The 18,300-nt window shown below is 37.3% G+C and overlaps 1 protein-coding gene across 6 annotated transcripts in view; it reads right to left on the reverse strand.

Moving 5' to 3' along the window:
- Nucleotides 1–18,300, reverse strand: part of satb1.L (SATB homeobox 1 L homeolog) — a 124,201-nt gene that overhangs the window by 25,440 nt on the left and 80,461 nt on the right. For all 6 annotated transcript variants that reach the window (XM_018267438.2, XM_018267440.2, XM_018267439.2 and 3 more), the window contains 2 exons: nt 5,032–5,244; nt 411–566 (listed from right to left, as the gene is read on the reverse strand). In XM_018267438.2, the coding sequence (XP_018122927.1) occupies nt 411–566; nt 5,032–5,244 (369 nt within the window). The remainder of the gene's footprint in view (nt 1–410; nt 567–5,031; nt 5,245–18,300) is intronic.

Here is an 18,300-nt window from a genome sequence, read left to right on the forward strand (position 1 = left end):
TGTATGCACTTTTTTAGCATAAGCCCAGCTCAATGGGTTCATGTTAATAAATGGGGATATATTTTCCATTTAAAAAACCTCCAACATATCAAGTTTTGGCAGCCTCAATTCGAACATATGAATTTTGGCACAAAAAAAAAACTTGAATTCCTGTAAAAGCTCAAACTTGAATGTTCATAAATTAGCTTCTTATACTTTCCTATAAATTGGTTGAATTCTGAACAGAGTCCGAACCCTAATTTGCATAATTAAAACTGAGCACAAGCATAAGAATGATCTCTCAATACTACCGTGTGCAAAATCAATGATAAAGCAGTAAGTAACTTTGACCTGCATTGAATGTAACTTCCAGTCCATATTATCCTTTAGAACGATAGTTTCGTAACTTTGTTGAGAATAAAAGGACATACCTGGCTTTTAGAAGCTGCAACCTTTGCAAACAGAGCCTGGGATACTTTCGCTCTCTTCATTTCCTGCTGGATTTCATCATAAATGGAAGCATTAATATTCATCGTGCAGTTTTCCAGGTTCCCATTCCGCTCTGTTGCAATGGTAGTCGTCTTCACCTGGAACATATATTTAGACAGCGCTATTTATAAGCAAAATGTATAACTGGGGAACAAAATAAATGAAAATCTGCAGGGCAAATGACTTACTCTACAAGCTGCCTTAATAAGATAAGTGGCATAACATTAAGCATTATAATAGATCATGTACCTGTCGAGTTAGAAATATTTCATTTTTTACTAAAAGGTTAATACAACATGATCACCATTGTTAAATGACAACGCAGAATTACAAAAGTCATAAAACAAGTTTTGTGGAAACCTGCCAAATATTTGTACAGAGCCATGGAAATCTATGACTGAAAGCTTTCTGCAATTAATGGGAAAGAATTTAACCATAAGACTAAAGAGAGAGATAGGTTTATCTGAAATTACGTGCAACATAACTCATGATGTATGGTGAAGCCTTGGCTTTCAATTTTTTTCTCAAATGCATCGTTACATTAGTGTTTTAATTATACATATAGTGAAAAAGAGAGATGTTAGGGGTCCTTTATAAACACTATCCAAACACAATCTTGCACTTCCACGAGTTCTAATTGTGATGAGTGGTGTGCAACTGCACCTATTGACAGTGGGGAACCCTAAAGATACCTCTATACTAGAACTGGTGGTAAATGTGGGTGGGTTCAGTCAGTAGGTACACCAGAATGAAGAACAATGAAAATGCCATATTGAACGTGCAACTCTTCCAAGAAATTCTAGATGCAACTTGCACCCAATTTGCACCAAATGCAAGTACAACTGCATCTGTTTTAATGCATCAGGCGCAATTGTGGTGAATGCAAGTTGGAGCACAGCTGCTATTATAGAGCAAGTAAAAGGAAAATGTGGCATTATAGGTAAAAAAAAGTGCACAATCTGTTAAATTATCCTGATAATATTAAAGAAAGAACACATTTCAGCCTTATATATTTTAGATTGAAAATGTTTTAATTGTTTACCAAGTTAAACAAGCAGGAATTTCAACAAAAGATCAAAGCAGAACAATGAGGCACACCAATACAACTTGTAGCAAAAATGCCTATTAGGGAAATGAAGAGGAAATATGATTGGTGAAGCCATCTAAGTTGTTCAACCAATTAAAATAAGTAAATTAAAATCTAATGATATAACCAAGCAACCAAACTAACAAACCACCAAACAGTGCTCAGCGAATGTTACTAGATTTTAAAATTGTTCTGATATATTTTGACACTTTAACGTGACAATATATCAACCTTCTGCCAGTAACCGGTGACACTTCCCGGAGTTGAAATGTTATTGGCATTTTCTTACATTCCTCTATAATGAAGTTATGTGTGACTTGAGGACTTTTTCCTGGTTTGCTACAACTCGATGTCTGCCTATGTCTGTGTATTTTTTAGTTTACCAATTTCACCTCTTTATAATAGTAAAACAATATGTAGATAAAAACTCACTAGATTCTAATTTCACTGCTGTGCCATCAGTGGAGTATCTAGATATTACTGGGCCCCACACCAAATTCTTTTTTCAGGCCCCCAAAATGTTTAGAGGTTGACCTGTTTTAGCAATATTTATTGAAATGGTATATGAACACAGGGTCTAGTTCCTCTGTAGGCCCCTGTGTGCTGTAATAACCCCCACACATCAAAACTGTCATAGGGGAATCCACATGAAACAAAACTCAATTTGAAAAGATCTGGTAGCGTATGGTGAATGGAGGGCATTTTATTTTTAAAACCCAATTAGTCACTGCCCTAAATGTTAAACATTAGACGAACAGGAAATCCCACTCTCAGATAAAACTTCAGTTAAAATGCAGCCAAAAGGAAATGTGGCAATGGTAAGTAAAGGTCCTGGATATCTGAGTTTATTCTTCGAATATAAAAATATAAATGGACAGAACTGCAGGTATCTGCACTGTCACAGTCCCAAATTGTAGGATTTTAGGATTCTGCTAGTGCATGCAACTTTAGCTATGCTGAAGGGGACCTAGAAAAACAGGTAAAACTAGGAGGATAAGTGCACAGGTGAATGTGGGCCATATCATCAATAAAGAAAATAATCAAGTTATCTCTTATTCGCAAAATAACACTTATTTTGGGGCGATTTGGTTGCCATGAACCCTGACAAAAACAGAGAAAAACAGCCTTTCAAGAAAGGGTTAACAATCACGTCCTAAGCAAATCTCGCCACATGTTGAATTATTGTTACTCTAAACTGTAACCCTGAACATAAGACTGCTCTTCAGTAATATTATTAGACATTGCAAATGATATTAGTAACCTTCTGAGCCAATGAGACCTGCAGAAGCTCTGCAAGTAAAATTCCCTGAAGCCGGAGGCAAGACTAATGATTAAATCACTATAGTTCTATAGAGAGATCACTTTTTTATGATCTGGAGTACTTTTTTCCCTTATCGCTAAAAGAAATCTTCATTGGACTTCAGGCTAAACTCCATTAATAGTAGACTAGACCATTAGCACACGATGTTCCCTTTCAATAAGGAAATTCACTCTCTTTATTTCAGTACATTAGTGCACAAAAGTAGCAACTTCCTCCTGTCCCGCATCTCCGACCTGCGTTATTTATGACTCCTGGACGACATTTGGTAATCATTAGCTGTAAAATCTACCGCATGTCAAGAGTAGAAGCTTTTGTCTCTGATGAACTCATTTGTTTCTTAATGCACGCTGAATCTAGATGCTATATTATAAACTATGTACTATTTTCCATGTAGAATTTCTTTAATGCGTACATATAGATTCTAACCCTTATGAAAATTTTACAAACGAGCATACATTTATGCTTGATATGCATGGCAAGTGCATAAAACCAAATAAATAAATTATGGCCGACTGATTCTCTCAAAGATTAGCCAAACAGTGCGGGGCTCAGTCTGTTGCTGAAGTTAAAGGATTAGCAAACTCAGACACGGTGTCATGGAGTTTCATGAGCAGGCACTCAAATATCTGACATTCTTCTGTTGTGGATATTTAAAAGGTATACTGTACCTGACACACATCATGTATTCAAACATTGAGCACCGCCACCCATCCAAACCCTTGCTCCCTGATGCAAACCATATGCTAGTACAGGAGTGCCCGTACTTTACTAATAAGGGGTCTACTTTTAGTGAGGCTGTCCTATTATGATCTACATTCATAAAAGCATTAGCATTCTGTTCCATTACTTAAATATATTGATTTATGAGAAAGTGTTTATTGCTATGTTGAACTAACAACTTTATTATGTAATTTTAATAAATAAACTGTAATAAATATCTGAATAAAAATAATTAAACAGAAGGGTAATTTAGACAAGCTGTTTATTGACAGTGTCTTGAGATCTACTAATCAGCAGCTAAAGGTCTACTGGTAGATCTACTTTTTGGCACCCCTGTGATAGTAGAAATGATTTGGACACACTGGAACAACTTTTAAATAACTGTTTAATCGGCAAGGCATCTTATATTTAAAGGGGAACTCCACACAAACATAACTTGACTTGATTTTTAATGGCTTTTAATGGTTTGGAACAGTTCCTAAACCTAACCCCCTGCTCTCCTGCTGATCTGTCTGACTAATTTTCTGAGCTGGCTGACTACTGTTACTTTGTATCAACCAGTTGTCCTTAGCCTGCGTCCTGCAAAACCCACAATTCCATGCACATGTGATTTCAATAAGGAACAGAACATCATAGTGCAATGCATTGTGGGTTATGTAGTTCCTACATGCTGCCTGTAAGCTGTGGGGAAATTGTTACAATTTGTCCGTGTTTTAGTCTCTCCTTCCCTGTCAGGATTTCAAATGATGCAGAAAGAGAAGAACTGTTACAGCTGAATTGCAGCATAGAAAATTGCATTTATTTATACTTTTTGAAGTAACAGGTAACTGTGATGGGTATATTAGGGGTTTCTGTGTTATGTTTGTCCTCTTTATCAAATTTTGGTTTGGAAACCGGAGTTCCCCTTCAAGTAACATTTAACTAATACAACTCTTTCCAAGATATACAGTAGCTACACTGTAGGGGATTCTACCTTCCAAAATCTTAATATTAAGCAGTGGGAGAATTTAGGCCATAGGCCCTTTTGCCCCAGTCACACCTACAACCTGACCATTTTCCTGTGAACATCGCCCCTTTGGGGGTCAGCAGATAAACTAGGATCATTAAGAGGTAAAACATAAAATAAAAGTTGAAGATCTCTTCAAGCAAATTAAAATGTGGGCCTAACACTTTTACAAAAAGCTGAAAAGCGTATGTCTTAAAAAAAAAAAAATTACTGCCAATGTCTTTTGAATGAATGAGCTGGAATAGCTTTGCTTTACAACATACACCTTTAAGAAAAAATAGGAGGCAACACTAATAATAATGGGATCCAATTGCTATGTGAGCATCACTGTATCCTAATAGTTACAATATCTTTATTTAAAAAAAGCAATCTGCGGTTAAACTGACGTTAAATGCAGAGTTTTCTTAAAAGCACTATTACCCATATTACCTGTGACGGGCGACTGGATGGTGTGCTTATCAAAGGTGCTGGGCCCATGGTTGACGCTGCATTAAGGCTTCTTTCCCTTTCATCCTGATATATACGGTCACGCTCAGCCTCTGGCAGCTGAAGGAAATTCTGCATTGCTCTAAGATTTACAAGTAAGGATTGTGATGCGGTCTTGGGATCTTCTTCCTTTCGCAGTATTTCAGAGAGCAAGCCCTGTGACAACAGAGAATTGCAATGGTTTTAAATATTTGAGAGTGAATAGCGTAGCTGTTGGTTTGTGTAATATGCAAACTATAAACTATTTAAGCAGCTGGGATTTAGTAAACTAGCAGAGGCCAACAACCAATCTGTACAGGTATGGGATCCATTCCGGAAACCCGTTGGCCACAAAGCTCCAAATTAAGGAAAAGCGGGCTCCCCTAGACTCGATTATCTGGAAACCCCCAGGTCCCGAGCATTCTGGACAACAGATCCCATACCTGACCAACAAGTCTCCCACCGGCACTTGTGGGGGGAGCCATACAGTGGAGCTGACAAGGGTAACCTCCCCTCTTAAGGTGGCCATAGACTAACCAATAATATCGTACAAAACAAATTTTCATACGGCATTCGATGCGTGTATGATGGGAGATGAGCCAACAGATATCAGCAGAAGACTTGGATATCGGTTGGCTCGTCAATCGGGCTGGACAGAAAATTTTGATCGGGTACCGGCCATTATTAGTGATGAACTGTCAGATACAGGTAGAATTCTATTGTTTCCATCTGTATATCTGACAATTCAGCTCTGAATGTGTGTTTTGAAACGAATGATCTTTTTCAGGAAATATCATAATTGCTATGACTATGGCCACCATTACTCAGAATGCAACCTGACCTGTTTCTATTGCTGGTGTGTGAGCAGTGTCAGACATTTTTTCAGAACATCAGCCGTGCTGGGCCAAAAAATTGTCAATGGATCAGGTATTGCAACATATGAAAGATGGCTCAGTTTAACTATAAGCACCAGGTCCTGGTTATTTTCTGAGTCCTTGATTATGGATATCTTTCATGTGATAACATTTATTCAGTTATCCAATGTCTTTAATTCAGAAGCAGCATAAAAAAAAACACATCTTGGAAGCAGAGCAGTTTGTGATCTTTAAACCCAGACCAAAAAACGATTTCAATGTTTTACACATTTTCTTTGACAATGGGGTGTTACATTTGTAGCACAACTATAATTTAACACATTCTGAAAGTTCAAGTGTATTTATCACCCTGCAAGGATACACATACACAGCACATGCAGCTCAGCTAAACTTGTGATTAGTAATGAATTCTAAGTTAATTTGAGTACATTATCTGCACAGAATGTGTCGCTATGTCAGACATTGCTGAAAAATACAAATATAAACTCATTTAGGAGTGCCTTTGTATTTGTTGGTGCAATAATCACCCACAAAGGCATATTTGCATAGATCCAGGTATGGTACCTGTTATCCAGAATTCTTGGGACCGGGAGTTTTCCGGATAATGAATCTTTCCGTAATCTGGATCTTCATACCTTAAGTCTACTAGAAAACCATGAAATCAGTAAATAAACCTAATAGGCTGGTTTTGCTTTCAAAAAGGATTAATTATATTTTAGTTTGGATCAAGTAGAAGGTACGGTTTTATTATTACAGAGAAACAGGGAATCATTTTTAAGAATTTGGATTATTTGATTATAATGGAGTATATGGGAGACGTTCATTCCGTAATTTGGAACTTTCTAGATAAATGGTTTCCAGAGAACAGATCCCATACCTGTATTGGATGGTGGGGGTTCATTTTTTTTAAATGCATAGAACACCATAAAGGATATTATAACACACACCATTATTACTTGATACCAACGTATCACAAGAGAGTTTTGCTATGAACACAGGTTTATGGAGTATTGGTTAACATCAGTTACAAGGGAAAGGGAAAATGGCTAAAGGAATTTTTTTTTTATTCAAAGAAAATGTAATTCTGAAAACCTTCCAATACACATCAATAAATAATTTTCAATGGTTTTCAAATTTAGTGTAGGGGGTCCGTTATCTGGAAATCCGTTATCCAGAAAGCTCAGAATTAGGGAAAGTGTCTCCCATAGACTCCATTTTATCCACATAAAAAAATGATTTCCTTTTTCTCTGTGATAATAAAACAGTAGCTTGTACTTGATCCCAACTAAGATATAATTAATCCTTATTGGAGGCAAAATAAGCCTACTGGTTTTAATTAAAGTTTACATGATTTTTTTAGTAGAAGGTAAGATGCAAATTAAGGAAAGCTTCATTATCCGGAAAACCCCAGGTCCCGAGCATTCTGGATAACAGGTCCCATACCTGTACAAGTAATTGCCCTTGGAAGGAGCATTTGTGTATCGATTTCTTGAATCAATTTATTAGAAGTCTTCCGGTTTGCAGTCCTGTTGGTACCACACTGCTGTTGCCATTCTACTTGGTTTTAAGTTAAAACAAAAGGCAGTTCAAAAAACAACATCAAACCTATTTACCTTGCTTGTGCTGGACAAGATTTATATATATATTTAATACATGTATGGGATCCGTTATCTGGAAACCAGTTATCCAGAAAGCTCCAAATTATGGTAAAATCGTTTCCCATAGACTCCATTTTATCCAAATAATCCAAATTTTTAAAAATGATTTCCCTTGTCTCTGTAATAATAAAACAGTGTCTTGTACTTGATCCAAACTGAGATATAATTAATCCTTATTGGAAGCAAAACCAGCCTATTGGGGTTATTTAATGTTTATATGATTTTGTAACAGACTGTAAGAAGATCCAAATTACGGAAAGATCCCTTATACGGCCCAGGGGCCGAGCATTCTGGATAATAAGTCTCATAGCTGTATATGTTTTAGCATGCTTACAGAGACTTGAAGAGACTTGAAGCTCCGCATTACATAAAAGAAAAATCATCATTTGGAAATCCTCAGGTGCCAAATTGTGAATGCTGAATTTTCATACATGTTTGCACCATAATTGTACTTGGAATACAAACCGCTGCTTATGGGCTCATAGGCTAAGGGCTATAGTACAACTGAAAGTGACACCGGTAGCCCTGGACTAGATTAGTAACATAACAACAATTTCTTTTCACAAACACAGTGATGTCAGACTTGGTCTATATCAGGGATCCCCAACCTTTTTTTTTTTTTTTTTTTTTTTTTTACCTGTGAGCCACATTCAAATGTAAATAGAGTCAAGGTTGAGGACCAACACAAACATGCAAAAAGTCTCTGGGGAAACCAAATAAGTGCCTTTGATTTACTATTTGGTAGCCCCTATGTGGACTAGCAGCCTACAGGAGGCTCTGTTTGGCAGTACATCTGTTTTTTTATGCAATCAAAACTTGCCTCCAAGACTGGAATTGAAAAACAAGCACCTGGTTTGAGACCACTGGGAACAACATCCATTGGACTGGCGAGCAACATGTTTCTAAATAGCCACTGGTTGGGGATCACTGGTCTATAGGCTATGCTTATAGCTTTACATGAAGGGATAACAAACGAGATGAAAAAGAAAAAAAAAAAAAAAGTACATAGAAGCATTGACCTAGAAAACATGAGCTGGAGTTCCGAATTGATGACAAAGTGCAATTTCTCATAAAATAACGCCACCAAAATTACACCAAAAAAAAAAAATATATATTTTAGGCACAATTACCCCCTTTAAGAACAACACTTGTTTTATGAGCAGGTTTAGAATGCAAGAAGTGGAAGGACAGTGACTAAATTAAAAAAAGCAGACAGGCACCGGTAATAGATTTCATCCATGTTATTTTGGTATGCATTACATAATGCAGATCAGGTCTCGTCCTGGCTATGTGCTTCAGTAGTACTGCAGAGTGCTCAAGGGATGGGCCTTTCCATACCCATACAGTATAAAAAGAAGGGGGAAAATTAAAACTTGTTAAACAGTTGCAATGTATTTTACCAATTGTAAAATTGGATTTGATTTTTATATGAAAGAGTATTACCATTTAGAGCAGTGGTCCCCAACCAGTGGCTCATGAGCAACATGTTGCTCTCCAACCCCTTGGATGTTGCTCCCACTGGCTTCAAAGCAGGTGTTTATATTTTGAGTCCAGGCTTGGAGGCAAGTTTTGGTTGCATAAAAACCAGTTGTATTGCCAGAGTCTCCTGTAGGCTCCCAGTCCTCATAGGAGCTACCAATAGTCAATCACAGCCCTTATTTGGCACCCCAATTAACTTTTAGCATGCTTGTGTTGCTCTCCAACTTATTTGTACATTTGAATGTGGCTGACGGGTTAAAAAAAAAGGTTGGGGACCCCTGATTTAGAGCATGAATCAAATGGACAAATTACATTGGTGAGAGCATATTTATAAAAAAAAAAAAATGTTCATACTTGCATTCATACTAAGGATGCACCGAATCCAGGATTCAGTTCGGGATTCGGCCAGGATTCAGCCTTTTTCAGCAGGATTCGGATGAATCCTTGTACCTAGCTGAACCGAATTTGCATATGTAAATTAGGGGCGGATAGGGTAACCACGTGACTATTCGTCACAAAAGAAGATTTTTTTCCACTTTTTCCTTTCCTGCCTCTAATTTGCATATGCAAATTAGGATTTGGTTCGGCAGAATCCCAAATAGTGGATTCAGTGCATCCCTAATTCATACAGGTCGATAAGAGTATCTATAGTGCTTGGCCTAGCTCAAGCATTCTGCAGCTATTGCCACAGCATAAACCTACGCTGCATCACACTTTATAACGTAGCATCTTTTAAATATATTATTCTAAGTAACAGTAAGACCCTGTATTAAAAAGAATAAAGATAACATTTTTGAAAACACACAATTTAGAATTGTTGCTTATGACCGATAGAGACTTTTTTTTTATTACATTTTAAATAGGAGTCTTCACTTTGCTATCCTTTCCAAAATGACCCACAGTAGAAAAATAACTCTTGAATTGTTAAGGGGATACTTACATTTTCTACACTGAATGTTTACTACAGGGTTGACAGAGAATGCCCTCTGGGTGGGAGAACCATATGGTTAGACAGCAGAGCAACCAGGTAGATTTTGACTGGTGTACCTGCCAGTCATGATGCCCTGTCATTATACATGCATGTATACTGTATATCACATGTCCCACGTCTTCTAATATAATAGGAAAGCACTGGTTACATGGCCTGTTTAATAACCGTGTTACAGATAAATCCTATATGTGCCACAGCCTGAGCAAAAGACTGTGAGTGGGTGTGAAAGACTGCTTATAAATGAAATAGTACAAGGGTGAGAGACCAGTACTGTATGGACCAGTGTGAATGAGACACTATGTGCCAGTTTATGTGTGAGACCGTCTCTCACTTGCACAAAGGTACACCAAGTATGACTCTCCTATGCAAGCAAACAGGAACAAATACTTTCATTTACTGTATCCTGAAGTTCACAGATGTGTTAAAGGGGTGGTAACTTTTCAACTGGTCTTCATTATTTATTTTTTATAGTTTTTTAATTGCTACTTTTTATTACTCCTCTTTCTATTCAGACCCTCTCATTCATATTCCAGTCTCTTATTCAAATCAATGCATGGTTGCTAGGGTAATTTTGACCCTAGCAACCAGATGACTGAACTTGCAAACTGGAGAGCTGCAGAATAAAAAGCCAAATAACTCTAAAACAGCAAATAATAAAAGCCAATTGCAAATTGTCTGAGAATATCACTCTCTACATTATATTGTAAGTTAAGTCAAATTGTGAACAACCCCTTTAAAGGGTCAGTGTGAATGGGTTTAATTCAAAATGTCTTTAGTATATACATTATGCCTTCCCAAGACATTTCGATGGTCCTATGAAAGCCTACAAGCTCTACAGATTTTTTTATATGAAATTACGTATCACTTTGGCATCAAATACTTGACTTTGTTTGTGGAAAATATAGGATAACATTGGTCTAGATCTAGAACAAGATCATCTAATGAAATTGAGCATTTCTATGGTTGGCTGTGGGTTACTGCATTCACAATTATTTGCATTGTTAGTCTATAGATGTTAAAATTAAGCATCAATGTCTGTCTTTGCTGCAGGTTAGACTTACTACTTGTACATCTGCCAGTAAGGTTATCATTATGACACAGCCTCTAGCAGGAATAGCCAGCAAATTATCATTGAAGAGTTTGCTAGAGATCTACTTATTCATTATAAGCAGCCAATTGCAAGCCTATACATAATCATACCACAAGCTACTTACTACAGGACAATAAGGGCTAGTCCACACGAGGAGATTCGGGGTGATTTTGTCGCCTGGCGACTAATCACCACGTCTTTTGAGTGACTATCTCCCCGGAACTGCCTCAGCGTTTTTCCCCATAGGCTACAATGAAAAGTCGCCTGAGGCAGTTCGGGGAGATAGTCGCTCAAAAGACGAGGCGATTAGTCGCCAGGCTACAAAATCTCCCCGAATTACCTTGTGTGGCCTTACCCTAAGGGATTAGTCTGATGGGGCCTCTGTGGGTGGCCAGTGATATTATCAGTATGGCTGCTATTTAAAGGGCCAGTCTGCTGACATTTAGGGTCAGGGTACACAGGCAGATTCAGGGATATTAGTCACCCAGCGACAAATCTCCTCTTCTTCGGAGCGACTAATTTAAAGTTTCCTTCTGCGACTTCAAAAAACGAATTGTGTTGAGTGCCATTCCGTCTGCGATTTATATTTCAGCTGGTGTGAAGGCAGGGGAGGCAATTCGGGGAGATTAGACGCCCCGAAGAAGAGGAGATTTGTCGCTGGGCAACTAATCTCCCCGAATCTGATTGTGTGCCCTGACCCTTAAGGTCACAATGGTAACCAATACTTAATCTATGCAACAAATAATGCCTTAAAATGACTTGACTTTTAACAAGGCCAGGAACATGGGACGGATACCACTGAACTACTCATAACAATATACTGAATTAATCTCAATACCCTTTGGGTAGCATCTTCATAAAAAAAACAGATTTTTATACAGCAAATGGTTTACAGGTTGGACCATGGATCAGTAACTGAAGATATTTTGGTAAAGGACAATATACATAGCTGAAATCTCTGAATTAGTACAATGATTGGTCCTTGCTTAGCAGTGCCTCACAATGCCTAGGAACTATGGATGCTGATTTTTATCAAACTACACTACCAAACACTGAAAGCAACTAGAGAATATGGACACAGAACGGGTTTCATTTATTAGTCTTCCCATGGAGAACAAAAGCCATTAAAACCCTCTACCCAGCACAATTGTCTGCCACAGACTGAACCTTTGTCCTTCAAAGTCAATGAGAAGCCGTTGGCAGGGAAACAGGTATTTTAAACATTGCTGTCAATCTCTGCTTCTAAGAATTTGCTAACACACAATGGTTACACTAGTGTGGTTCTCCTTGGAACTGAGTGTCCAGAAAACCAGCCCATGAAAAGCTAGCCTTACCCAATAACGAACGAATAAAAATAACAATAAGAAGGCAGCAGAGTTTGGACTCAAGGAAGATTGTACATTATATAGGTGTTCGAGAATCTTATCCGCTTGTTTGGTAAGGTCGCCAAATGAGCGAATCTCTCCCAGATATGTCCATCTTGAGGTGGGCGATATTAGATTGAGAATACGGGTGATCAGATGGAGGAGTGCATCAACCAACTGGTGTAGTCCTCGATCAGACCGATTTTCGGGACAGTTATCGATTTGGGAAGCCCGTCTGAGGCCCCATACACTGCCCAATAAGCTGCCGACAATCTTTTGGCATCTTAAATCTGCTCGTGTATGGTGACCTTTATTGCTGAAAAATGGTTTTAGCAAATCTTGTTTTGGTGCTATATACTAGAGGCACGTGGGCTGGATATGCCTTTTCAAATAACACACATTTTATTGTAATTGAAGACCGAAAAGTGTAGTTTAGTGGCAATCGGCCAGGTATACGTGCACAGTGCTGGCAGACAATCTGCTTTGGACATACTGCAGTCTTATCGTTTTGCGCAGGAACACAAACTCCCTTTAATAAATGTTCTGAAGGTGGGGTCTCTAGAAAATATCAGTAGTGGCTAATAATCTTATGTTGTTGTAGTCATCACAAGTTCTTTGCTCTCCCCCATTCTTATTCAAATCTTAAGTGATGTAAACCAGTAATGTAGAAACCAGTGATATAACTACAGGTTCTCAGGCACCATTGTGCCATGTATGACAACGCAATACCCTGGGGAAATCCTATTTTGTCTACGCTTTGACCTTTAGGCTGGCCCTTCCAGAATAGGCAGTCACCAGTATTTGTATGAGATCACCAGCAAGACAAGTTGGGGTGGTAAATACAAGCAAAGACAGAGACGATCAGTAACTCTGGTTATCGGTATGACACTTGACTTAAAAATTGGTCAGAGTTTAAGATAGTGCTCTTAAATGTCTTCTCAGTGTAAATAAAAGAATAAATATGGTAGTTAACCATATGACCCATACATTTGTCTATAATTAATTGTGCACCTCATTATAATCTTGAAGGAAGGGCATAGGCTTTATTACAAGGGTTTTAAACAAACCACCTTAATCATCATGGTGGCCCATTTTGGAGGTCTTGATTCTCAGGTTAATAATTCCTGAGCTACGAATAAGACAGGCAACAAAAATGCTCAGATACTGTAGAAGAGAGACCTACAATGGGAAGTGGATTATTGCCCTAGCAAGTTTTATAAAGGTCCCTGAATAGATTATTGAATATGACTGGATCAGTGTATCAAACAAATTAATATTGCTTTGTGAGAGCTACTACTAACTTTCAAAAACCAAAGGCCAGGGAAAAAGGCTAGTAAGCTGCTGGTCCCAAGTTCAAATCCAGCCAAATAAAGATGCTCACCAGTAGAAGCAAGAGTCAGGCAGAAAAGTTGTGTGCGCTGATCAAGGTTCCCTGAATGTGATAATTTCTTCCAAACACTACACTTTATCAAAGACAAACTACTATTGACTACTCATGTATCACCTAAATGAGCCCAATAATTCACAACCTTCTGCTTTATCACTGCTGCACAGATAACCTCCCAACAATTACTGAAGGGGTCATGCCAATTAATTGGGCATGTAATTTATTGTGCAATGAGGGAACTGAACTGTGCAACTCATTTATGATCTGAGGAAGCAATAAATTGTGATGCAGTGCCTCCCAATTCCTTATCACTTGCTAATTAATCTCTGTTCCTTTTGAGAAGAATAAGAACGGTAAATGACCATGGGAATTCCCTTGGATTCACATATGTAAACCATATTTTTTTGTCAGTATGTGACACAATTATTATGAAAAATAAAATCTGTAGCAGAAAATTCTTTGTCCGCAAAAAGCTCCCACTCAGGGCATTTGTTTTAGGCACTGTTGAAGGGGATACATAATAAAAGGTGAAGTTTGCTACATAATTATTCACAAATAGCAACCAGTCAGCAGGTAGCATTTACTGGTCACTTGTTTCTTAGCAGAAATCTGATTGGCTGCTACAGGTTCCCCCATCTGGGCATCCTGGAGATATTCTACAGAAGCCTCTTCCAAGATCATATTGAGATAGAGAATAGTGTTATACACATTTTTAATGTTGTTTTATAGGGGGCTACAGTTGACTGTAAAGAACTGAATGAGCGGATAACTTTGGTGCCATCCGCACATGTATAATGGGAAGGATACACTCATTCTTACCAAAGATAAAATGTCAGAAGCCTCAATTATAGAATACCAATGACCCTTAGCATGTTCAAGAAGTGGTAAATGAGCAGAGAGGCTTAGTGACAAACCTACATCTGTCCAAGTGGGAAGCACTGCATTAATGCATTTGGCCACAAGCTATTGAAGTTGCAGTCCACTTCTTCTCCGAAGGGTATTAGATTATCTTTAAAGCAAAAGTTGTATAAAAAATCTTTAAAAAACGACAGCAAACATTTGCACGTGGAACAACTATTCTCACTTTGTAGATAATCAACAATTTCACAAGTTTACTTCATGGATACTTAGCATACCCACCCAAATGTCGCATGTTAGCTTGAGTATGCAGATTCCGGCTGCTAAAATGCAAAGGGACGTAATCAGGGCAGTTCTGGGGTGTGGCTATATTGGGGTATTGCCTCTGTGGATGGAAGTGTAAACAAAAATATAAATGTTTCTCTTTTGCCATTGTTTTGAAATATGGTTTAAGATGGTTTTTGCGGGGATTAAGCATATTGTTCACTGGGAGTTGAGCTCAATGGCATGGATTTACTACAGCAGGGGTGTCCAAAAGGTAGATCGGGATCTACCAGTAGACCTTTAGTTGGTGATCAGTCGATCTCAAGACATACAGCTTTTCTAAATCACCCTCCTGATTTCTTCTTTTCATTATATATATATATATTAACAAATCTTGAGTATGCAGATTCTGGCTGCTAAAATGCAAATGGACGTAATCAGGGCAGTTCTGGGGTGTACCAAATATACCAATATAGATTTTCTCATCAATCAATATTTAAGTAATATTTTCAATGAAAAAGAATGCTAACAGTGATATTATGGATGTAGATCATAACGGGACATCACTAAAAGTAGACCTCGCATTAGTAAAGTATGGGCACGCGTGTGCTAGAGAATCCAGTAAATTACAAATACATCAACACAAAGGTCACCTTTTACTTTTTCTAGTCATGAGATGAGTGATAGATCACATCCAGTCAGATCCCTTGTCAAGGTGGAGGATTAAAATGAGACATTGAGTTACTGCCAAGATAGTTGCAAGCATGTTGTTTTATCTATGGTTCCTACAGGAGGAAATGTGGCGGTGGTGTAATTGCACACTTCTCTCTCTCTCTCTCCCTCTGTTTTTCTTACCTTTTATTCGGTAATGAAAGGGATGGTCTGTTTATTTCTAAATTATACAACCAAAAATTACACAGAGCACAGTAGCAATTAAGTAGTTTATATTTAAAACGCAGATCTTTTTTCTATACAACCTTAAATTCACTCAGATTTTGTTCTTGTCTACCATGTACCAAATTTCTAAAGAAGGCACCTTTTATCTTTAGGATGAAGAAAAGCCCTTTTGGCACAAATAAAAGAAAATGTGGATTACTTGTAGTGAACATTTAAGGTTTGACTATGCCTCCTTTTCATATTACTAATTACACGCCACTAAAATGGTATTTTACTTTTAAACATTTAAAATACTGAGGGTCTATAAAGACATTTTTTAAAATGTTTTATGCCAAAAACATTGCAAAATTTGGTGAAATGTGAACAACACAACTGGAGTGACAAATAATACATTACAACGGACTAATCTTAAAACTTTTCATGGCAGACTAATGCAAAAATTACACCATTATTTTAAACAGCCTTGAACCTGGTGTAAGCCCTTAAAATCAATGGACAAAGGACAATCTCAGATGCAAACGGTTGTGTAAAAAGCTATGCACCTGCATTCACCCCTCCATTTATAGACCTGCCCCTGCCGATGACATCACAAAAGTGGCAGGCGGTGCAGGCGCAAGTCAATAAAACAGGAAGCCGGAAGTCGGCAGTCTATTGTCTTGGGCGGAGAGAACAGGCAGAAGAGCTCAACCCGAACCCGCCGGGATCCTCAAGAGGAGCATATCATGGCCCGCACATCGCTAGTACTTAATGCTGTTTACATGGCAATAAACTTTAAAAGGGATACTGTCATGGGAAAAAAAAAATTCAAAATGCATCAGTTAATCGTGCTGCTGCAGCAGAATTCTGCACTGAAATCCATTTCTCAAAAGAGCAAACTGATTTTTTTATATTTAATTTTGATGCTAGACATATTATCAGTTTTCCAGCTGCCCTCAGTCATATGACTTGTGCTCTGATAAACTTCAGTCACTCCTTAATGTTGTACTGCAAGTTTGAGAGATATCACCCCCCTCCCTTTTTCCCCCCAGCAGCCAAACAACAGAACAATGGGAAGGTAACCAGATAGCAGCTCACTAACAAAAGATAACAGCTCCCTACTCAATAGTAAAATCCCGGTCCCACTGTGACACATTCAGTTACATTGAGTAGGAGAAACAGCCTGCCAGAAAGCAGTTCCATCCTAAAGTGCTTTTTAAAAAAAACCAAACAAACTTTGTATTGTGCAATTGTCATACTTAAATATACTGCAAAGTAATCAATAATAAGTTTATTTCTGTCTATTTTCTACAACGATTCAAAGAAATATCCCTACACTAAACATATTATAATCAGTCATTTTTAAAATATAGGTTGGGACCAAAAATGGATTCTCATGCTGTTTATAGTACACTATTTAAGGAGATCATGGAAACGTACTATAAATAGCATGGATTCTCATGCTGTTTATAGTGCGTTTCCATGATCTCCTTAAATAGTGTACTTTCTTCCTATAAAAAGTGATAAAAATGAGGTGCAGAATGAATTATAAACCAGTTCTTGGGTGTGAAGCTGATTACCAGACTTCATCTGGGTCCCCTGAGAAAAAGATTAAGAGGCCCTGCCATAGAAGATTAATTAGCCAGGAAATCTATTTAGCGCAACAATTTTACATGTTTGCAAGGATACACCAGGCTACTGTCCCATAATGGATGTAAAACTGATGGTACAAGATCATTCGAAGCAGAAAATGCTCCTGTCTAAATCTAAAAAGCCTACATTTTGTCCCTTGTATAAACAAATTAGTAATATTGCTGAACAAATCAAGACAGTAGAAGACCTCTAACCCAACAGTCCAACTTTACTCTAACCATAAACAAGTCAACCTTATTGTCTAGTGTTAGCTTAGACTAGAATTTTGCACTCTCAAATCCATGCTTTCTTTGCCTCTCACTTTCACAATATATATATATATATATATATATATTATATATATATATATATATATATATATATATATATATATATATATATATATATATATATATATATATATATATATATATATATATATATATATATATATTTATATATATATTTATATATATCTATATCTATATCTCTATATATATCTATATCTCTATATATATCTATATCTATATCTCTATATCTCTCTATATCTCTCTATATATCTATATCTCTATATCTCTATATCTATATATCTATATATATATATATATATATATATATATATATATATATATATATATATATAACTTGCTTTTAATATAGAACATGCCTTATGGAAATGGTAATATTTCATCAGTGACAAAGTTTACTGGATTAACAGAAAATATGCAATATGCATCATAACAATTAGATAGGTGCATAAAT

Source organism: Xenopus laevis, chromosome 6L (genome assembly GCF_017654675.1).
Source record: "Xenopus laevis strain J_2021 chromosome 6L, Xenopus_laevis_v10.1, whole genome shotgun sequence".
Classification (NCBI taxonomy): Eukaryota; Metazoa; Chordata; class Amphibia; order Anura; family Pipidae; genus Xenopus; species Xenopus laevis.